General features: G+C 46.0%; 1 protein-coding gene across 4 annotated transcripts in view; it reads right to left on the reverse strand.

Moving 5' to 3' along the window:
- LOC119396713 (protein dopey-1) overlaps nt 1-23,169 on the reverse strand; it is a 94,817-nt gene that overhangs the window by 21,016 nt on the left and 50,632 nt on the right. For all 4 annotated transcript variants that reach the window (XM_049417191.1, XM_049417192.1, XM_049417193.1 and 1 more), the window contains 11 exons: nt 18,939-19,371; nt 17,789-18,832; nt 17,297-17,456; nt 16,094-16,307; nt 12,779-13,010; nt 10,320-10,508; nt 9,768-9,893; nt 8,689-8,826; nt 2,473-2,633; nt 2,287-2,353; nt 61-199 (listed from right to left, as the gene is read on the reverse strand). In XM_049417191.1, coding sequence (XP_049273148.1) covers nt 61-199; nt 2,287-2,353; nt 2,473-2,633; nt 8,689-8,826; nt 9,768-9,893; nt 10,320-10,508; nt 12,779-13,010; nt 16,094-16,307; nt 17,297-17,456; nt 17,789-18,832; nt 18,939-19,371 — 2,903 coding nt within the window. The remainder of the gene's footprint in view (nt 1-60; nt 200-2,286; nt 2,354-2,472; nt 2,634-8,688; nt 8,827-9,767; nt 9,894-10,319; nt 10,509-12,778; nt 13,011-16,093; nt 16,308-17,296; nt 17,457-17,788; nt 18,833-18,938; nt 19,372-23,169) is intronic.

Consider the following 23,169-nt stretch of genomic DNA (forward strand, 5'->3'; position numbering starts at 1 on the left):
ACCTTATCGTCCTTGTAACTACAGGTGCCTTGTAAACGCAATATACAGTAAGGCACAAACCTTCAGCGTCAGCATCACTACCCATGATGTCAGGCTGAGGACCTGGCCGAACGGCAAGGTTCCTACGAAGCCACGTTGTCTGCTCCAAGCTGGCACTTGCCACCGTACTGCATGCCTCTATCACTTTCTGAGTTATGTCCTGCACATAACAACAGCAATGTGCAAGTGAACTCCCAAGAGCGCTACCTCAATTTCATGTTTGAAAAGTTGACCCAAGCAGTGTCATTCTCACCAAAGTGCTTATGAAATCTATTTAGTTTAAACAAATGACCACTTAATGTGCAGATTAGAACAGGGCTTTGAAAAATTATGGCAGCTAAAGCTAGATTAGTTCAATTAAGGTGCGACATTACTATGTCATACTCTGAGTCATGAGTATGACTTAACCCTTTGTGACACAGAGTCCTAATTAGGAGATGCAACTCACTTTTGCCATTTCTGTGCACTACTGGCAAGGAAGAGACTGCAAACACTGAGCTAATGGTAAATTAAGCATTCCAGTTGCCTTAACTTCCTTTATATCACTTCTGCGTGAAATATTTCGCTATGTATGATCGCTTTGGTGAAGGCAGTACACTCGAACTTTGTTATAACGAACACGGATATAACAAATTATCGGTTATAATGAAGTAAATGAAGAATAGCCTTGTCATGGCTACAGTGTTACAAATAAACTTTTATAACGAATTTTTGGATATAACGAAGTTATTCTCGTGGCAGATGCGACTATAATGAGGTTTGATGAGGTTATAATGAGGTTTGAGTGTACCATGTTTAACGAGACGTTAAATGTGGTGCGTTTTGGCAGAAATATTGAATTTCTTTTTTCTATTTTAGAAATGCTCACTGCCAGCAGGTAACTATCGCATGCAATTGAGTGTGTCATTGAATTCGGTTTATGAAGAAATAAAGCACAACTGACTGTACGATAAGTGGATAATACTAGGGGTGTGCGAACATTCGAAATTTCAAATATTTTTCGAATAGTGTTTGCTATTCGATATGATTCGCACTGAAGTTTTACTATTCGAACTATTCGAACTTCCCAAAAACACATGCAGTCATCGTCCGGTTGAAAGTGACCCCTTCAGATTTTCAATATGCTTCACCTCATTACACTCTCGTATTGCGGCAAAGCTGCCTTTCAAGCTCCGCTACGGTCGCAAATGTATTAACTCAAGAAAACGCTGGTTCCAATATGGAGATGAAAGATGTGGCAGAGTTGGGGGCTCATTTAATGCTGTTTTGGACCTGAAATTCGAGCAGGAAGCCTGAAAAATCGGACGCCGAAGCTTTTTAGCATCCAAAATTTCAGATGTTCTTATATATAGACGTCTACGAGGCAGATTTGGAACTCCGGACTTGAAGGGAGCACACCCTTGTCCACCATATCAGTTGGCCTTCCACAGCAGTTGAAAGAGGAGGAGAGGCTGAGGAAATGGCATCTCTGCCTATCACGTGTAAAGTGTTGTCGGCAGCACTTTGGTTGCACCAAATGATGTACATAAATACAATTCAACGTCTACATTGCCTCACTCTTGATAAGAAAGACAACTACGAAATATGACCCCACCAGCGCTTCACCAACCTAGCGAAAAGAAACACTTTCATGTTGCTATCTCACAAGAACATACTTAGGGATTCTCTGCAACTTTTTCTGTAATTTCACTTCGAATTATTCGAAAAATGTTTGAGAAATATTCGAAAATTATTCGAAATTATTCGATTCGATTCGCACTCAATCTTTATTATTCGAATTCGCTTCGCACCCAAAATTTTGCTATTCGCACAGCTCTAGATAATACAGTTGCACCCCTTTATAAGAGACACTGACGTAAGAGACACTTGGGGTATAAGAGACACCAGTGTGCCTACACCGAAATAGGGGTTGATCACAAAATGAGAACATGGTACCCTGCTTATAAGAAACACCTTGTATAAAAGACAAGAACTGCTCCCCAATGCGTGACTCTTATAAAGCGGTTGAACTGTAACTTAAATGGTAATTACAATCAATTGCCATAAAATATGTACATCGTAATTTATTCTAACATTTCCACTCACTTTAAATTTGGTCTCCAGAGCCATGGAATCGAATCACATAAATTTCATGCATTTATAAACATTCGATCATAATGCGTGTTGCAAAGGGTTAACTTCCTACTGCTCGTCTCTTATACAGAGCTCCTTGCTATAGAGCAAGTCCAAAAAAAGTGCGAGGCTTGCCTGCAAATCCTTCTGGTCCTTTTTGTCCTCAAGCAAGGGTGCTCGTTGAACAAACTCGTGGAGCAGCCTGAAAAACAAGGTGAAAGAGGATGCTCACCCGACCATCGTATCTCAGGAGCACTCAATGGTCTGGGCTCTAGAAATATATCTCACATTATACAGCAATATATTTATCAAAATGCTCACCCAAGCAGGTGGAACTGAACCAGGGGCATGGCTGTAAGCTGCAGGCCGTCCTTCCAGAGACCCAGCAGGGAGCTCCACGACTCTTGCAGCTGGGTGCCTGGAGTGTGTTGCACGTAGGCCAGGAAGAACTGCAGCATGCTCACTTCCAGGGGAACCCGCTTCTGAAAATGTTGACACTATCAACATCCAATTGGCCACTGTGTTTTTTTACTTCCAAGCATAATCACTGACCAGGTGCTTCCAGCAAGATCAGCTTCGCGATGCTTGTACTAAACTTCGTAAACATCGGCAATTAGAAACATGCCTTAACAATAGCACATTATGTACGTTTAAGGCAGCATGGCAGCCAACCTAACCCTTTTGAGGTGCTTTGGACACATTTGTGTGCACAACATGTTTTTGCTAGTTGTGTAGAGTAGTCCCTAAGAAAGAGCAAGATACATTGAGGTTTGGGTCAACTCAACCTCCTACGTAATAAATGTGTCTTCATTTAACTTCATTTTGCAGTGTACCATTGAATATGATCCCTTTGCTGAAGGCACCCCCATAATTGACAAGTTGCTTGACGGGTCGCTTTCCAGGAGACATGTCAAAGGTATGATTCTTCTGTGCTCCAAATGACCATGTAACTGAGATTGAAGGGTTAATATGACATTTAATGTGACCACCTCAAATACTGAAAAAGGAACTTACATTTGCTAAGTGTGACGGGTCCTGACGGAAACAGCGGATCATCTATTAATTTAGAAATTAAGTGCCTAGATCTCGCGCAACAAACCTTACGTGATGAAGGAAAGCAGATGATTTTTTCAAGGGCTCGATTATCTTTGTTAGACACATTATTAATGAGAACTAACAGACAATAACGCCAAGGAAAGTACAGGGGGTGTTAACTGTAGTATTTAGAATATGAATGTGAAGAAAGTAAAGTGGACGAAAAGATGACTTGCCGCCGGCAGGGACCGAACCTGCGACCTTCGAATAACGCGTCCGATGCTCGACCACTGAGCTACGGCGGCGGTCATCCTCCCGTCCACTTTCTGGGGTATATATGTTGATTTAAACCTAGGAGTGTTAGTCAGCGCCAATCGCAGCCATGGCGGCGAGTGTGGAACACTCTTCTTTTGCCTGTTGGCGTCACGTAGCACGTGATCTTTTTACGAGCTGGCAGCTGACCAATAATCCCTCGCATACTACCTGAAGGCATTAAGTCTGCCAGGACGAGACCCTCGCTATGAATGAAGGAAAGCAGATGATTTTTTCAAGGGCTCGATTATCTTTGTTAGACACATTATTAATGAGAACTAACAGACAATAACGCCAAGGAAAGTACAGGGGGTGTTAACTGTAGTATTTAGAATATGAATGTGAAGAAAGTAAAGTGGACGAAAAGATGACTTGCCGCCGGCAGGGACCGAACCTGCGACCGTCGTCGCAGGTTCGGGTCTCGTCCTGGCAGACTTAATGCCTTCAGGTAGTATGCGAGGGATTATTGGTCAGCTGCCAGCTCGTAAAAAGATCACGTGCTACGTGACGCCAACAGGCAAAAGAAGAGTGTTCCACACTCGCCGCCATGGCTGCGATTGGCGCTGACTAACACTCCTAGGTTTAAATCAACATATATACCCCAGAAAGTGGACGGGAGGATGACCGCCGCCGTAGCTCAGTGGTAGAGCATCGGACGCGTTATTCGAAGGTCGCAGGTTCGGTCCCTGCCGGCGGCAAGTCATCTTTTCGTCCACTTTACTTTCTTCACATTCATATTCTAAATACTACAGTTAACACCCCCTGTACTTTCCTTGGCGTTATTGTCTGTTAGTTCTCATTAATAATGTGTCTAACAAAGATAATCGAGCCCTTGAAAAAATCATCTGCTTTCCTTCATTCATAGCGAGGGTCTCGTCCTGGCAGACTTAATGCCTTCAGGTAGTATGCGAGGGATTATTGGTCAGCTGCCAGCTCGTAAAAAGATCACGTGCTACGTGACGCCAACAGGCAAAAGAAGAGTGTTCCACACTCGCCGCCATGGCTGCGATTGGCGCTGACTAACACTCCTAGGTTTAAATCAACATATATACCCCAGAAAGTGGACGGGAGGATGACCGCCGCCGTAGCTCAGTGGTAGAGCATCGGACGCGTTATTCGAAGGTCGCAGGTTCGGTCCCTGCCGGCGGCAAGTCATCTTTTCGTCCACTTTACTTTCTTCACATTCATATTCTAAATACTACAGTTAACACCCCCTGTACTTTCCTTGGCGTTATTGTCTGTTAGTTCTCATTAATAATGTGTCTAACAAAGATAATCGAGCCCTTGAAAAAATCATCTGCTTTCCTTCATTCATAGCGAGGGTCTCGTCCTGGCAGACTTAATGCCTTCAGGTAGTATGCGAGGGATTATTGGTCAGCTGCCAGCTCGTAAAAAGATCACGTGCTACGTGACGCCAACAGGCAAAAGAAGAGTGTTCCACACTCGCCGCCATGGCTGCGATTGGCGCTGACTAACACTCCTAGGTTTAAATCAACATATATACCCCAGAAAGTGGACGGGAGGATGACCGCCGCCGTAGCTCAGTGGTAGAGCATCGGACGCGTTATTCGAAGGTCGCAGGTTCGGTCCCTGCCGGCGGCAAGTCATCTTTTCGTCCACTTTACTTTCTTCACATTCATATTCTAAATACTACAGTTAACACCCCCTGTACTTTCCTTGGCGTTATTGTCTGTTAGTTCTCATTAATAATGTGTCTAACAAAGATAATCGAGCCCTTGAAAAAATCATCTGCTTTCCTTCATTCATAGCGAGGGTCTCGCCCTGGCAGACTTAATGCCTTCAGGTAGTATGCGAGGGATTATTGGTCAGCTGCTAGCTCGTAAAAAGATCACGTGCTACGTGACGCCAACAGGCAAAAGAAGAGTGTTCCACACTCGCCGCCATGGCTGCGATTGGCGCTGACTAACACTCCTAGGTTTAAATCAACATATATACCCCAGAAAGTGGACGGGAGGATGACCGCCGCCGTAGCTCAGTGGTAGAGCATCGGACGCGTTATTCGAAGGTCGCAGGTTCGGTCCCTGCCGGCGGCAAGTCATCTTTTCGTCCACTTTACTTTCTTCACATTCATATTCTAAATACTACAGTTAACACCCCCTGTACTTTCCTTGGCGTTAGTGTCTGTTAGTTCTCATTAATAATGTGTCTAACAAAGATAATCGAGCCCTTGAAAAAATCATCTGCTTTCCTTCATTCATAGCGAGGGTCTCGTCCTGGCAGACTTAATGCCTTCAGGTAGTATGCGAGGGATTATTGGTCAGCTGCCAGCTCGTAAAAAGATCACGTGCTACGTGACGCCAACAGGCAAAAGAAGAGTGTTCCACACTCGCCGCCATGGCTGCGATTGGCGCTGACTAACACTCCTAGGTTTAAATCAACATATATACCCCAGAAAGTGGACGGGAGGATGACCGCCGCCGTAGCTCAGTGGTAGAGCATTGGACGCGTTATTCGAAGGTCGCAGGTTCGGTCCCTGCCGGCGGCAAGTCATCTTTTCGTCCACTTTACTTTCTTCACATTCATATTCTAAATACTACAGTTAACACCCCCTGTACTTTCCTTGGCGTTATTGTCTGTTAGTTCTCATTAATAATGTGTCTAACAAAGATAATCGAGCCCTTGAAAAAATCATCTGCTTTCCTTCATTCATAGCGAGGGTCTCGTCCTGGCAGACTTAATGCCTTCAGGTAGTATGCGAGGGATTATTGGTCAGCTGCCAGCTCGTAAAAAGATCACGTGCTACGTGACGCCAACAGGCAAAAGAAGAGTGTTCCACACTCGCCGCCATGGCTGCGATTGGCGCTGACTAACACTCCTAGGTCTAAATCAACATATATACCCCAGAAAGTGGACGGGAGGATGACCGCCGCCGTAGCTCAGTGGTAGAGCATCGGACGCGTTATTCGAAGGTCGCAGGTTCGGTCCCTGCCGGCGGCAAGTCATCTTTTCGTCCACTTTACTTTCTTCACATTCATATTCTAAATACTACAGTTAACACCCCCTGTACTTTCCTTGGCGTTATTGTCTGTTAGTTCTCATTAATAATGTGTCTAACAAAGATAATCGAGCCCTTGAAAAAATCATCTGCTTTCCTTCATTCATAGCGAGGGTCTCGTCCTGGCAGACTTAATGCCTTCAGGTAGTATGCGAGGGATTATTGGTCAGCTGCCAGCTCGTAAAAAGATCACGTGCTACGTGACGCCAACAGGCAAAAGAAGAGTGTTCCACACTCGCCGCCATGGCTGCGATTGGCGCTGACTAACACTCCTAGGTTTAAATCAACATATATACCCCAGAAAGTGGACGGGAGGATGACCGCCGCCGTAGCTCAGTGGTAGAGCATCGGACGCGTTATTCGAAGGTCGCAGGTTCGGTCCCTGCCGGCGGCAAGTCATCTTTTCGTCCACTTTACTTTCTTCACATTCATATTCTAAATACTACAGTTAACACCCCCTGTACTTTCCTTGGCGTTATTGTCTGTTAGTTCTCATTAATAATGTGTCTAACAAAGATAATCGAGCCCTTGAAAAAATCATCTGCTTTCCTTCATTCATAGCGAGGGTCTCGTCCTGGCAGACTTAATGCCTTCAGGTAGTATGCGAGGGATTATTGGTCAGCTGCCAGCTCGTAAAAAGATCACGTGCTACGTGACGCCAACAGGCAAAAGAAGAGTGTTCCACACTCGCCGCCATGGCTGCGATTGGCGCTGACTAACACTCCTAGGTTTAATCAACATATATACCCCAGAAAGTGGACGGGAGGATGACCGCCGCCGTAGCTCAGTGGTAGAGCATCGGACGCGTTATTCGAAGGTCGCAGGTTCGGTCCCTGCCGGCGGCAAGTCATCTTTTCGTCCACTTTACTTTCTTCACATTCATATTCTAAATACTACAGTTAACACCCCCTGTACTTTCCTTGGCGTTAGTGTCTGTTAGTTCTCATTAATAATGTGTCTAACAAAGATAATCGAGCCCTTGAAAAAATCATCTGCTTTCCTTCATTCATAGCGAGGGTCTCGTCCTGGCAGACTTAATGCCTTCAGGTAGTATGCGAGGGATTATTGGTCAGCTGCCAGCTCGTAAAAAGATCACGTGCTACGTGACGCCAACAGGCAAAAGAAGAGTGTTCCACACTCGCCGCCATGGCTGCGATTGGCGCTGACTAACACTCCTAGGTTTAAATCAACATATATACCCCAGAAAGTGGACGGGAGGATGACCGCCGCCGTAGCTCAGTGGTAGAGCATCGGACGCGTTATTCGAAGGTCGCAGGTTCGGTCCCTGCCGGCGGCAAGTCATCTTTTCGTCCACTTTACTTTCTTCACATTCATATTCTAAATACTACAGTTAACACCCCCTGTACTTTCCTTGGCGTTATTGTCTGTTAGTTCTCATTAATAATGTGTCTAACAAAAACCTTACGTGATGTGACGCAGGCTTACAGAGCACCTGACAATGCTTCCCCTCAGACTCCGCCATAGGAGAACGCCTCCCAAATAGCGAAGTCCTGAGACCTCTTCACATGCAGGGCAAAGCCCCACATACTTTGCGCGCAAGGATGATCTCATCACTGGGGAACCAAAGCCCGTCTGAATGAGGCCATAACATGACCTCCAGTCAATGGCAATGCAACAAATGCTGCCTAGAGGTTCAGTCGCGAGATGACAAAGACGACTTTTGATGATTATGCATCGAGTTGTGCCCAATATCAGGGCTACCTTGTAAACACTTGGACAGCCCCTGCAACTCTTCGAGGCATGTTCCGATGGCATGTAGCTTGAGTCAACTGTTCTTACCTCATATGCTGCTACCTTCCAATTCATTCTTCAAAAACCAATTTCTCCTTCCTTTATTTTTAAATGATGTAAGCAATGTTTGCTTCCTTCAATTGCAGTTCACTGATTCCCACTTTCCGAAATGTTCCGAACCACTGCTACTTTCAGTATGTCTGCCCGACAAAGAACACAAGCCTTTGTGTTATTACAAAACTGCAAATTGGGAGAGGTGGTATTACAGCACAAGCAGTGCTGAAAATCAAGAACATGGCATGAAGAACAGAATAAACGAGCGCTCCAAGCAGACAGTGAGGGCACAAGTGAAGAAGAGAGGTTTCCCAGAAGTTGTGCAAGGGTTTAGTTTATGAGTTGAAGAACAATGCAGCCACACATACCTTACGGTCATGGTTGGTTGGAGGTGGCTGGCGAATGACCTGCCGTACAACCTGGACCACACTGTCCATGGGGAGAACCTTGATGGCTGACACCAGTTCCACCAGCAGAAGCTGGTCAGGACTCCACTGGGGGATCACCTGCCACAACACAAGCACACAGCAAAAATACTACTTAAAATAGGCACTATGTAGGCAAGCCTGGCACTTATTAACCAAGCCCTTAGTAACGCCAGTACAACACAAGTGATGATTTGGTATAACGTAGAAGAAAAGCAGTGCACTGCATCTTAGTGTTATAGGTTACCTACTAATCTAATGTCACCTAATGTGACTGTCATGTGTGTCTACACGTACGAATGTTTGCAAAACAATGTGTTGCTAAATGTCAATTTTCGATGTGTTCTGAAGGCACATTAACAGAAGTCAATTGTATACGCTATAAAATCTTTAGCCTAATGCACTTGTAGCTGAGCTATTTCAGTGTACACAACATAACAGATTCAAAGGATATGCAAGACAACCTAATAAGTGCTCTGCTTAATGCCTGTTAATGTAAAACGTAGCTGAACAACTACACTGCTAGATTTGTTTTAATTAACAACACATGCGGCTCTTCAGTATACATACATTTCGCCAGAAGTCCTCTCCTACAAGTTTTCTCAGTTTTCTAGATTTTTCTCTCGTAACATCCAATTTATTTAACATCTGCAGCAGATCGCCTATAAACTAACAAATCGCCAAGCTCTTAGGCACGAAACCTTCAATTACGTGGCACATCATGGCTCAGCTGACACTGCTTCCCCTCAGACTCCGCGATGAGAGAACGCCTCTCGATCACGAAGTCCTGAGACCTCGTCACATGTGGGACAAAGTCCCACATACTTTGTGCGCAAGGATGATCTCATCACTGGGCAAATACCAGTTGTGCAGCACCAGGGAGTGGCTTGCAAGGAAACCAAGCAAACTTGGATAATGTCAAACTTTCAAACAGTTATCTTGCAGGGAGTGATGCTTCTGCATGGTGACTGCTATGAAGGAGAGGGTGCCTAAAGAATGAAGAAAGCCCGTGAATGGAATACCTTGCGTTGAACAGATGCGTTCTTCTTTCTTCGCTCGTACCACACAACGGCAACGGCTGCCATGAAGTTGGAGCCGTAGGTCATGGAGATGGGACTCAAGAAGCTCAAGATGTGCTGCTTCACAACCTGTCAGTGAGCAATGAAGGAAGTGAGAAAGCTCTCTCACAGCTATCAACAAAGAACCAGCTTTTAAAATTGACAAGATTTAGCTCTTGGCTCTTGCACATGTAGGCATTTTTTAAAATTCTCTTAAAGAAACAAGATGTGTCCAAATTTTCAAACTTAATATGTACTGATGGGCTAGTTGGTGAGCCATGATATTTGCCATCTAAACTGCTAAACTTGCCATCTTTTTTCACGAAAAGTTCGTCATATCGAAATTGTGACACATATCTAAATTAGTTAAATCAAGGGGAAAAAATGCCTTCATTTCAAAGAAAGCAGCAAACAGTAATGAAAAAGGTCTTCTGTTACATCGCAAACATTTGTTATATAGTACTTTTAATCACAGCTGTCTGCGGAGGCTTCTAAGAATGTGCTTATTGAGTTCACCTTGGGTGCACCCATGACCCACAACTGTGCCAGCTTGGGGCTCTGCTGAAATGGGTCCTTCTCTTCTCGGGAAACAGCCTCCCAGACGGACACAAGGGCAGCCAGCAGGCGAGGAAGGTTGCTCAGAAGAGTGCGGCGCGTTGAAAGGATGGGGTCCAGGCTGCCTCCACTCTCGCGAGCATGCAAGTCCTAAAGGGCCACAGGGACCACAAGACATGTACATGTAGGAAGGCTAAAATGACTCTTCAACACCACGAGTTTCACTGCAATACTGCACCACTGAAGAAAAAGCTTCATTGTGGATGAAGAAGCAAGAGTTTGCACTAGCAGCGCTAGTATGTGAAAAATTATAAAATAACGGAGAGGGAGAAAGGGGGGGTACACTAAAATGGGAAAGTGATTCACTTAAGGGCTGACAGAATATTCTTTAAGCTTTTTAAAACGCTTTGTACACGTTGTGTACAAAACTTGTTTTTGCCGACTGTATCGACTAGTGGCTAAGAAAGAGCCAGATACATTGTGCTTTGGGTGAAATGAACCTCCTACATAATAAATGTGTCTTCACTAAACGTAGTTTTGCAGTGTACTGCTGCATATGATCACTAAGGCACTGCCATGTTCGATGAGTCGTTCGATGTGCCGCTTTCTGCAAGCCACCTCAAAAATACAATTTTTGTTTGATCGGAATGAATGTTTTTTTCGACATTTTTGCTACCTGAAGTCGACCATCGCGTTACAATCGAATACCGAAATAACTATTTTTTTTTTCCTGGACGCGATGAAAAGTCACCCTTCGCGTTACAATTGCGGTCGCGTTACACTCGAGAAAATACTATATTTCTAACCTGACATTTAATTCCATTTATACAAAAACAGAACATGAATGACTCCAGAATAAATAGATATTTATTTTCATTTAGATTAATTATGTACTGAAAAATGCACAGATCAACATATGACATTATTTTTTAAGTAAAAGAGTGCCTAGGAATGTGCAGATTGACGCATTTACAGACAGTTCTTTATAAGTCGCACCTGAAAGGGTTAAAATTATTTATTTCTTTGTTAATTTGATCAGAAAATGAAGGTGAAGCTTCTATTCTGTGCACATGCATGGCATACTGCTAGGAGCACATCCATTGCTGGCTAGCCATCCCTTGCTACTTCTTCCTATCAGGCTTTTTACCAGCTTTCAGTTCTTAACGACACGATAATAACGGAAGTTGACCAGTACAAATACTTAGGCGTAACATTTAATAACAGGTTTACTTGGTCAGATCATATATCTCTTACATGCTCTGCAGCCTTGCGCAAATTGTGGTTTCTGAAAAGAAAACTTAGAAAAGCCCCGGTGAATGCAAAACTTTTAGCGTATAACACAATTGTGCGTTCAAAACTTGAATATGCGGCGGTTGTATGGGACCCACACACCAAAAAAGACATTATGAATTTGGAGCGTGTGCAAAGGAAAGCTGTTAGATTTATTTTCGGAAAATATAAAAGAGAACATTCCCCGTCACTGCTAATGCTTACCAATAAAATAAGTTCACTGGAACATCGCCGTAAACTTAGTCGCCTTCAGTTTCTACACAACATCATAAAAGGGGAAACTGGCCTTCAGTTGCCTCGTTTTTTAGTACCCCTTAAAACACGGTTGACTAGACACAGACACAACTTTTCTCTTACCCCATTATTTGCCAAAACCAAGTCTCACATGAACAGTTTTTTCCCGCGTACCATAACAGAATGGAATTCTCTACCTATTCACGTCATACAATCAAGGAACTTTACAAAAGAATTAGAAAAGCATTTTTCTCAAAATTGAGTATAAATTTGAGCAGTGTTTCAAACTGTTCTTGCAATTCCGTCATGAATCGCATGCTGTGTACAGTGCCTTGCTATTGTCTGAAGAGTTTGTTCGCGTAGTTTTTCACCTGTGTAAACTTTGTACAAAGCAAGCATTTCGTTCTTTGATGGCCATAGTATTAGGCGTGTTCTTGCAATTCCGTCATGAATCGCATGCTGTGTACAGTGCCTTGCTATTGTCTGAAGAGTTTTTTCGCGTAGTTTTTCACCTGTGTAAATTTTGTACAAAGCAAGCATTTCGTTCTTTGATGGCTTATAGTATTAGGCGTTTTTTTTTGTTTTTTTTAAGCTTATAGTATAGGTTTGTATCTTTTTTATGTACAGTTTGTTATTCTTTATGCATTGTCAGTCTTTTGTGAATACCTTGTCATTGTATTGCCCCTCCTGCATGGGCCAGCATATTGGCCTGCAGTATCGACAAATAAAAAATAAATAAAAAAACAACGTCATTTAGGAAGGCGAGACGGAGATGTGACATTTTCCTGTAAAAACACTTGAACCCTTCGAAGTACAACAGCTGTGATAAATTGCACACGGAATAACCGCAACAATGACACCCCGTAGCTAGAGGGTGAGTAGAATGCGTGTGTTACCTTGTGTGGGTCAGTGTTGGAGAACACATGGATAAGGTTGTAGATGATCTGCGACACATTGGCACTGGTAGCAAGTGCCTGCGGAGCAGGAGGTGGCTGTTGGGTCACGGGAGTCACAGCCGCAGGTGCGGCACTGTCTAGCAGGCAATAATGGCACAGCAGTGTCAGTCCTTCCACGAGCAAAGTGAGGTAGTCGGGCGGGTAGGTAGACATGCCCTCCAGTTCCAGGGTACTGCACAAAAAATTTTCTGAAGAATTAGAAATAGCTTTGTCCTGTCATCTTCTATTTCTCTGCACACTGCAGGGGTGAGACGGCTGAAATCGATTTGGGAGCAGTTTTGGGAGCAGCGAAATTTCAATTTAGGAGCAGGAGAACCTTGTTTGGGAGCAGTTAGCGGCACTTATTATGTCGTTTTTGGAGCTTCAAAAAACAAATTTGTAGTAACTTGGAGGAACAAGCACATATTTTAATCGGCTTAGAATACACATAACATTCAAACAGCCTTTGAAGAAAGATTTTTTTAACAGATTATTGCCAGGTATGAACTACACTACCTTTTTACAAACCACGCAATTTAAATAACCCTGGTAACAACATATGAAATAGATAAAAAAAAGTTTTTCCAAGTAGGTTCACTTTACATTTGAAAATAAGAAAAAAAAAGAAACATCACACTTCTCAAATAATAAGAAAAAGTCACAGTTTCACCGCAAGGGCAAAGCAATGAATGCGATAGCAACAAATTGTAGTGTTACACGAAGTAAGGCTGGCAGCTAACTGTTTTGTATCCGATCTCGCGTAACTATAAAACGATGGTGTAAGAAAATACGGCCGCTCCAGGGAGCCATGTTCTCCGCATAGTCACTTCGCTTTGAGAGCGCAGCACGTAGAAGCGTGTACGAGCCGCCCGCCCCGCTGTGATGGCTTTCGAGATAGCGCGCGCGCGCCAGTGATCGCGACCGCGCAAAGTTCAAAGTTGCTCCTCGCGCGACACTCCCCCCACCCCTCGCGTCTCCGTGTCTTTTAAGGCTTGTTAAAAACGGGCGGGGCGTTTCCCGTCTGCTTCGACGGCAGGCCTTCCGAGCGGGGTGATGTTATCGCATGCAGCCTCCGAGCGACGGCAATGGGTCGGCTCGTTTGCTTCGGCCGCGTACGTCGCCTCTGGTCGCGTGCTTTTACCCGCTGTAGAACATACAATTCCCGGGGGGATCTTATCAATTTGGACTTCATACTGGAAGGACATGACGGCGACGGCAAGAACACCTCGAGAATGTCCATATAATTGCTATCGCAATAAAAACTGATTGCACAAGAATTGTATAGTCACATAGCAGTACGTCTTTGAATGGTCAATGAATGATTCCGACTAGAACGCGATTGCGGCGACGCCTTCGCGCGTAACATCAGGAAAGAACAAAAGCGGTATGGCCACCGACGAACGCGCCAGTATGACCACCCCCATAGGCGTGCGCACGAGGGGGGGGGGGCAAAGTCGATACCGCCCATACTTTGACTTAATCGGAACGAGGGGCGCTGCGATTAATATTTGCCCTCCCTGAAGGGCGAACCCTCAGGTTTCGAATAGCGTACGCAAAGTTTTGCGTTGGCTTTTCGCACAACTGCGCATGCGTCGTACGCTAACCGCTTGCGGGCTCCCGTTAAGTGACGGAAATAGCGGGCCGCAAACGCTAACACTAACTTAGCGTACGCTATTTGAAAACTGCCTAAAATAAAGCGCCTTCAGCTATCTGCGCGGGTGGCGTAGCGTCAAGTGTACCGCACGCTTTTAATAGGTGATAACAAAAGCGCGCTACGCCACGGTTCGCTGCCACCTCGTGAGGGACCGCCTTCAAAAATGCGTCGCGAGCGCCGAGAAACCTTACCCCTCGGACACTACGTCGTTACCGCTCGGACACTACACATATTTACAACCGCTCAGAGGCGATGATCACAGCACTATGGAAGCTTCTATTACAAAGGCGCGTAGAAGGACACGCTTGGGCGCGTTAACGTGTTCTGCGAACGTATCCCTGGCGCTGCTTCTAAAGTTACGTTTTCCCACACTGAACGTGACGCGGGCTTGAAAATTCTTGATTGTGGGGCCGTTTCGGCGCAGTTCGGCACAATTTTTGCAATTTTTATGCTTTTGGAGCAGCTTGGCGCAGAAAACCGGAATCGTATCAAAAATGCGCAATATGCGCAGCTGTCTCACACCTGACACTGTGTTCTAACTTGTTATTCACCTTTAATTACGTACCAAACTGCCCAGCTTTTGACCTTGCTGCTTAAGTGGAACTCCGATATCCAAACCTACCCATCAAAACTCGTATGAACGCAGAAATGCTTACACTTGGCAATGAGTAAAAAACTTTCAGTAAAAATTTGTCTCTTATTGCAGACCTTGAATCTGTTATAGAAATTGCCAAAAGTTTCAGGAGTGGTTTATCAAATGTGTGGCTCTAAGCGCGAAACAAGAACAGATCAGCCATTCTGTGAGAAATTATAATTTCGGAGATGAAATTAACACATTACTCCCCACTGAATGAATCACTTGAAAGCAGCATTTCTTTGTAACCCAGGTAAACAAGGCCAACTTTCACATGAACTATAATATGACACACATCTAGAAGAAGTCTACAGAGTCTAATCAACTAGAGCAAGCATGAAGAGAGTCGCAAACGTCAAAGTAAGACTCTGCACCGAGAATGTGCTTTACAGTGTCACAGCAAACGCAAGCTTTACAAGTGGCACTGTCAGTTACTATAACAAAGGACAAACTGCAAATGAGTTCTGCGAAATCCCGTAAGGTGGTCGAAAGGTTATGAATGGGATAATTGACAACCACCCATTTGTAGCACGAAGCCACAAGAAAATCCATACAGATTTCTCAGAAAGGAAAACTTCTAGTTCAAGAAGAACTGGTTTGGTTCAGGTATTCAACCCAGGACAAACACCTTGCCAGGGCGGTTGCTCTACCATTTGAGCTAACCAGTAGGCAGGCAACTGGCAGTGCAAGGGCAAATTAGTCGACAACTCGAAACACATGGGCACAGAATATTGCAAATGAATGCTGTGGAATCCCGCAACGTGGCGGAGGGCAAATGACAATCGCCTGTTTTTAGCATACAGCCACAATGAAATCCACACAGATGGATTTCCTTGTGGCTTCATGCTACAAATGGACGGTTGTCAATTATCCCTTTCATAAAGGACAAACCAGCATTAGTAAGGGCAATGTCTAGCTATTGGTGATGCACCCTCCATAGGGTGGCTTCACAACAATTTCAGAGTGCATAATGCAACTGTTGCCTGACCTATTGGGTGCGCTTGGTGCAGCCACGGCCACTTCCAGGTTGGAGCACACCTGGCTGGCCACCGAGAGCACCAGCTGGGTGAGAGACTTGCCCGCAAAGGGCAGCGCACACATCACCAGGCTCATCCAGTGGGCGTGCAAGTGAGCCTTGTGCTGCTGCCTCAGTGCAGTCAGCAGGGCTGTGCCAAACATAGCCTGGCAAGGGATGGGCACATCTGCATGGGAAACAGACAATATCGTGGACAAATCAAATGCGAACAAAGAACTTCTGACCAATAAGCGCTTAAAGGCATATTGCAACAAAAGTGTAGACTGCGTAAGGGCCTAGCTTCAAGTGGCCAAATATAAAATTACAGAGGAGCCTCCATTTGCTTGAAATATGTGCAGAAGCATTACGGAAAGCTCGTTTTTGATGGCAAAAGAAAAAAAAAGAAAAAAAAGGGAAAAGAACACTGTTGTTACTGCTCGCTGGAAGCTACACAATGCAAGTGATTAAAACAGAATGTGCACAACCTTTCCAGCGCAAGCTCTCATACAAGTGGGATGCTAAGACATCTTCGAGCTGTTATGCTTGAACAAACGTCATGGCGGTAACCATCTGGTGCAAGCATCATCTGCTTAGGTGATTTCTGGAGGCCGTTAACTACAAAACTACTACACTCAAACCTCATTATAACAAAGTCACATCTGCCACGAAAATAACTTCGTTATATCCGAAAATTCGTTATAAACGTTTATTTGTAACACTGTATCTGCTACAAGGCTATTCTTAACTTACTTCGTTATAACCGATAATTCGTTATATCCGTGTTCGTTATATTGAGGCTTGAGTGTATACCGTTACCAGCCTTCCATCCTTGGCAAAAATTCGTTTATTATAAATTTAGGCGAAGTAAAATTTAGTTGAATTGGGCCTACTATAAGGTAGTCATTTCATACCGCCATGTATCCAGCAGTCAAAAGCGTGTACCCTAACAAAGCAACAAAGTGTACATGTCGATGTTAGACCGACATCACATGCTGGAATTGATGGTTGAATTTCAGCTGGCCCTAATTTTCCATCAGCTTCTTACACACACATGCATGTCATCTGTTACAAAAGTGGCTTCAGATTTTTTAAACATCTTTAGCTGTAGCCAGGCTTCCCAAGTTGTACCAAAAACTTGGCTTCAGAGCTTAGTGTCAATTAGCACAGAAAGCTCACTGTGTTGGTATCGCAGAGTGGACATCTGTGGCTGAAAACGCATCTTGGGTGCTGCCTTCTCAGCGACAGGCTTGTGACCAGGATGGCCGTCCTCTCCTATATGGGAAGTGACTCTCTCCTCAAGTACAATAAGTGCTGCAATCAGCTGTAGCAAGTAAACCTGTAAAAGGCACAGTAGTTGTAAGATAAAGTAGTCAGTAGTTATGCTGGTCTAATGGTGCAACAGTTGCACAGGCAAGATATCAGATATCGAATTAACGAGGGTTTGTTGTACACAGTTCCTTTGCCCTGATAAGCGTGCAAAAGGCCAAATGTGCATGCATCCCAGTGCTAGCCCTTACCGTAAGATTTCTTCCATTATGCACAGCAACTGGTGGTCTGCTGAATCAAGTGAACAAAGTTCACTTGTGAATCAGTTACGTTTACTTTACCTCAACAACGATGCAGCAAACTTCAACAAGAAAACAGATAAAGCACACGAAAGGCGCCAACCTGGAAGGTTTCCTGGAAGTCCTCTGCCAAACCCTCCCCAGCGGGTATCTTCTCATTGAACTCAATGATGCCAACCGTCAAGGCATTGTCATTCTCCGAGGATGGTTTCTGGAAGCCATACACAGATGCTACAAGACAGTGCAGAAGGGCCTTCTGCACTTTGCATCGAGTGAGAAGGTCGTTGAGGTAGATGGCAAAACTGCGGCCACTGTCCCGCACAACTGCAACGAGCTCGGAGAAAACCAGACGCAACAGCTCGCAACAGAGTAACCTCACGTCCCGGTTTCCCGAGAGCTCGGCCGGGGTTAAGTGTGTCTGTGGCAGACTTGGGTAGTAGCTTCGCACAAAGTATAAGCAGGCCGATACCAGAACTTCAAGAAACATGCTGCTGCGGTAGCCCGAAAGTGCCTCTGGTGCCAGCTCGCCGTGGAAGTTGTTGCCAAAGACAGATTTGCGGTGACGGGCGAGCAAAGTCTGAAGCTGTGCGCCACGCTGCGACAACGAGCTACTCACACTCGTGGTCGCCATACTGCACAGTGCTACACGCGGGTTTGACTCGATAATTGTCTTCAACACCGTGAGTGCATACAGAGTCTTTTGCGAATCGAACACTTGGCAGTACAACAGGAGGTGGGTGTGCAGGGGGTGAGAGGTGAGCTGTCCCGAAGGAGTGTTGGAAGTGGCTTCCAGTCGAGCCACGTCGTCGCCGAACAAGTTCTGGGAAGTGCTTTCAAGGGGCTCCTTGAGTTCTGACGAAGTGGCGAGGTCAAGTATCTCGTCGAGTATCGATCGCACCACGGTGTGCGAAAAGTCCTCCTTGGAGCTTGGGTCGTCCGACTCGTCGAATGAACTCTTGCGCAGGGAGGCGCCATCAATCCGCGTTGCGTTAGAGAGGTCGGGAGGGTCGTAGCTGTATGAGTCCAGACCGTAGTCGCTTCCCAGTGAGGTCAGCGAACCAAATGGATTGACGAACAATGACATTTGATGCAAAGATTCGAGTGCTGGGGGAAACTCCACATCTACGTTTGAACTGCGAGTCACAACCTGCAATAGAAAAATGACAATGAGTGTAACGATTCAATGGCACTCTACACAGTGAAAACAACAGAAGCCACGCCATATGACAACAAAACAACATGCCGACTCTAACCTTTGAACCATTTCCCTTCTCAGGTCCTACAATGGAGGTCAGCGCCAGCACTTTTCTCTCGGGGTTCAAGGGTGCGACGGCGCTAGTGTTGCCAGCAGTAAGAGCGGTTGCCTTGGTCTTGTCCACGTGGTAAATGACATTTCCACCAACGCTGCTGATGGCGAAGATGCGGCCCTCCGCATTGGCGTCGTCGTGGGTGTTGGCCGGGGCGGCATCCGCAGTCACCGCAGCTGTTGCGGTGGCAGCTCCTGCTCGCACGCTCACGTGCTGCACTGAAATGCGAGCAGTGTCTGGGTGCAGAAGCACCATCATGGAGGGCTCCAAGAGCCGAGCCAGGTCGCCTCGCATGAGCGAGTGATTCAGCCAGACCTGGGCGGCAGCCCTTTGCATGCCAGAAGGCCTGCTCAGGCTGTGCAGCATCTGGAACAGGCACCTGGCATAGAAATGACCGGGAGGCAACAGTTTATTCCAAGGATTAGGAAGGAACATGAGTTGTCCAAAAAATCTAAGAAAAAAAATGTTTTTATTACATTATTGAAATCCACAGTTATTCTTTCACATGTAAAGCCCAAGTTAAGTCTTGTAAGATCAGTATTTCATCTGCAGTTCAGATTTAAGCAAAAAGTATAAACTGAATCCAAAATGTTTTTCAGTTACTTTCTTATCTTGTCAGAGCGATATAGCCCTTTCATATCAGCAATAATCCCTTAGAAGAAGTGGACTCATTTAATTACCCTGGCATCACCCTTTCATGTGATTTAGACTGGTCTGTTCATGTGTCATGCACTACTGCCTCAGTTAAAATAAAAGTGAAGATATCTTAATAAAATGCTTTGTTGGGTGTGTTGGTTCATTCTGAACTATATTTGAGTGCAAATGGACGAGACATAAGAAGAGAAGACGACTACACGAGTGCTCGTATAGTCGTTTTCTTGCGCCTCGTCCGTTTGCGCTCAAATCTATTTCAAGTGAAGATAGTATCTCGCGACAGCTAGAGCTGTAATACATAAAAAAATAATAATAAAGCCCGAACTGTGTATTCCACAAAGCTGAAAGCAGAATTCTTCATTTCTGCACATATATTTTTAAAATTTGATTTTGTTTTTCTGCATGGCCTCACGGGACAAACATTTATTTTGGTCAACTGCAGAATGAACTCTTGCTTATGCAAGAGTTCTTGTGTTCTTATGCAAGTTATGCTTTGATCTAAAGACTGTTTCCAGCATTGCATTTATTGCCTGTTATAGTATCTGGCTATCTGATAATATTCACTTTCTGCTGAACGGTATTTTTCTTACTGTCTCCGGAAACAATAGAGAGACAGCTTTGCAAACTAGTTGACCTACTGGAAAAATGATTGCATATTTGAAACCAGCGTGAAAAGCTAAGCAAGGATACTTAGTTTCATCAGGCTCGGACATAAAATACAGTAAAATATCTCCATAAGCCACGTTCCCCCTGAACTTATTGAAACTGCACAGTTAGCTGGAGTTCCTTTGGAGCTCCACCGGAGTTCTTTAACATGCAATGAAAATATGGTGCTAGTACACAAGTGCATTTGTAAGGCAAAAGGGGGGAAACTCCAACCAGAAGGTTTATTTTAAAAAAACCCGACGTTTCGAAGCCTGACCGGCTTCTTCTTCAGGGGTGGGATGGCCCGAGGTGCACGGCGCTTATATGCGCTTTCTTGCCGACAGTTGCCGCAAGCCTTGACAATAGAGGGGGGGCAAGGTTCCCGTGGTGCGGTTGATGTTTTCCGCTGTATTCTGTATATGCCACGACTCGAGGAGAAGCCGCCGGCGCCAACAGCTTTCCTGTTCCAGGATCACCGCATCGTCAGGACTAATGCGGTGGTCACATTTTTCGCAGTGTTCCGCTACTGCACTCCTTTCGCTGTTCAGCTGACGCAGATCGTTCTTATGCTGCCGCATCCTTTCGCGGAAGTTCTTTGTTTCCCCGACGTACGCGGCGGGGCAGTCTGAACACGAGATCCTATACACGACGCCCTGCGCTTTCTCCACAGGCGCGCGGTCTTTGGGAAGGGGGAAAAAACGGCCGATGGTGGTGGTTGGCTTGTGTGCCACGCCGACCCCCGCCTTTCCCAGAATGCGCGCTAATGTTTCGCTGGTTCCCGCGATGTAGGGAATCGGCACACGGCGTCGCTGAGGCGGCGCCGCTGGCTCTCTACCCCCATCGCCCTTATTCCTGCGCAGGGCCTTGCGAATGAACGCCTTTGTGTAGCCGTTGTCGCCGAGATCCCGGATTATTTTTCCTTTTTCTTCCTTCTGCCGTCGTGGAGACGAGCAGATTCTTTCGGCCCTTTTCACGAGGCTTCGTACAACGGAGAACTTGTGGCAGGTGGGGTGATTTGAGCTGAAGTGGAGGTAGCGTCCTGTGTGTGTTGGCTTCCTGAAGACAGAGAAAGAGAGGCTCTGACGTTGTCTTCTCACCAACACATCCAGGAACGGGAGGGTTGAATGGATCTCCATTTCCGCTGTGAACTGAATGTGGGGATCCACGGAGTTCACAGCGGATCCACATTCAGTTCACAGCGGAAATGGAGATCCATTCAACCCTCCCGTTCCTGGATGTGTTGGTGAGAAGACAACGTCAGAGCCTCTCTTTCTCTGTCTTCAGGAAGCCAACACACACAGGACGCTACCTCCACTTCAGCTCAAATCACCCCACCTGCCACAAGTTCTCCGTTGTACGAAGCCTCGTGAAAAGGGCCGAAAGAATCTGCTCGTCTCCACGACGGCAGAAGGAAGAAAAAGGAAAAATAATCCGGGATCTCGGCGACAACGGCTACACAAAGGCGTTCATTCGCAAGGCCCTGCGCAGGAATAAGGGCGATGGGGGTAGAGAGCCAGCGGCGCCGCCTCAGCGACGCCGTGTGCCGATTCCCTACATCGCGGGAACCAGCGAAACATTAGCGCGCATTCTGGGAAAGGCGGGGGTCGGCGTGGCACACAAGCCAACCACCACCATCGGCCGTTTTTTCCCCCTTCCCAAAGACCGCGCGCCTGTGGAGAAAGCGCAGGGCATCGTGTATAGGATCTCGTGTTCAGAATGCCCCGCCGCGTACGTCGGGGAAACAAAGAACTTCCGCGAAAGGATGCGGCAGCATAAGAACGATCTGCGTCAGCTGAACAGCGAAAGGAGTGCAGTAGCGGAACACTGCGAAAAATGTGACCACCGCATTAGTCCTGACGATGCGGTGATCCTGGAACAGGAAAGCTGTTGGCGCCGGCGGCTTCTCCTCGAGTCGTGGCATATACAGAATACAGCGGAAAACATCAACCGCACCACGGGAACCTTGCCCCCCCTCTATTGTCAAGGCTTGCGGCAACTGTCGGCAAGAAAGCGCATATAAGCGCCGTGCACCTCGGGCCATCCCACCCCTGAAGAAGAAGCCGGTCAGGCTTCGAAACGTCGGGTTTTTTTAAAATAAACCTTCTGGTTGGAGTTTCCCCCCTTTTGCCTTTAGTCTTTCACCCAACCAGGCAGACTTCTGCCGAATGTTTACCTTTAATTCATTACGTCGAGATTTTGGCCAAGAGACCATGCAGCTTGCCAAGCGATTCACCAGGATCGTCGAAAGGATAGCGGTGTTCAAGTCCCACTTGGATTTCAACCGTACGTGCAAAGAGAACGGCGTCATTCCGCACAGCCTACGTCTGAAACGCCCAGTTTCTTCATCCGAAGGCATCCAGATCATCAGGAAAACTGAACAACGTCTGCTCACCGCACGCATACGTGAGTGCAACGCGACCATCAAGAAGAAAGAATTGGACCTTTTCTTCGCCCGACGCCAGCTGGAACACCGCATCCCCGATATAATGCCATCTCTGGAGGATTTTGCGAAGAAATCAGCTGCCACCGAGGCCAAGAAACACAAGGTAGCCCAAGACAAGAAGTTGGGCAGCATACTTCGGGACCGGGAATCGGCGACTATTCCCCCAAGCACCTTCGTGACAAACCTCTCATCCCGACATCTCTCAACCCCGGAGTTAGCCGCACTAGCCAAGGGACATGGTTTCAACATCTCGGCCATTCCCCCTATCTCGAAGATAGTCGCTGCAGTCGAGGACGGGATTCAACACCTTGAAGCCGGCGCCCGTCAAGAGACCCGTCTCAAGGTAATAGGAGTTCTTTCCAAGATACCGGCTCGGCTAAGCAGCAACCTTCCTGACGAAGAGAGGAAGGCTCTCATAGATTTGAAGAAGCACAA

This window comes from Rhipicephalus sanguineus, chromosome 6 (genome assembly GCF_013339695.2).
Source record: "Rhipicephalus sanguineus isolate Rsan-2018 chromosome 6, BIME_Rsan_1.4, whole genome shotgun sequence".
NCBI classification, from domain to species: Eukaryota; Metazoa; Arthropoda; class Arachnida; order Ixodida; family Ixodidae; genus Rhipicephalus; species Rhipicephalus sanguineus.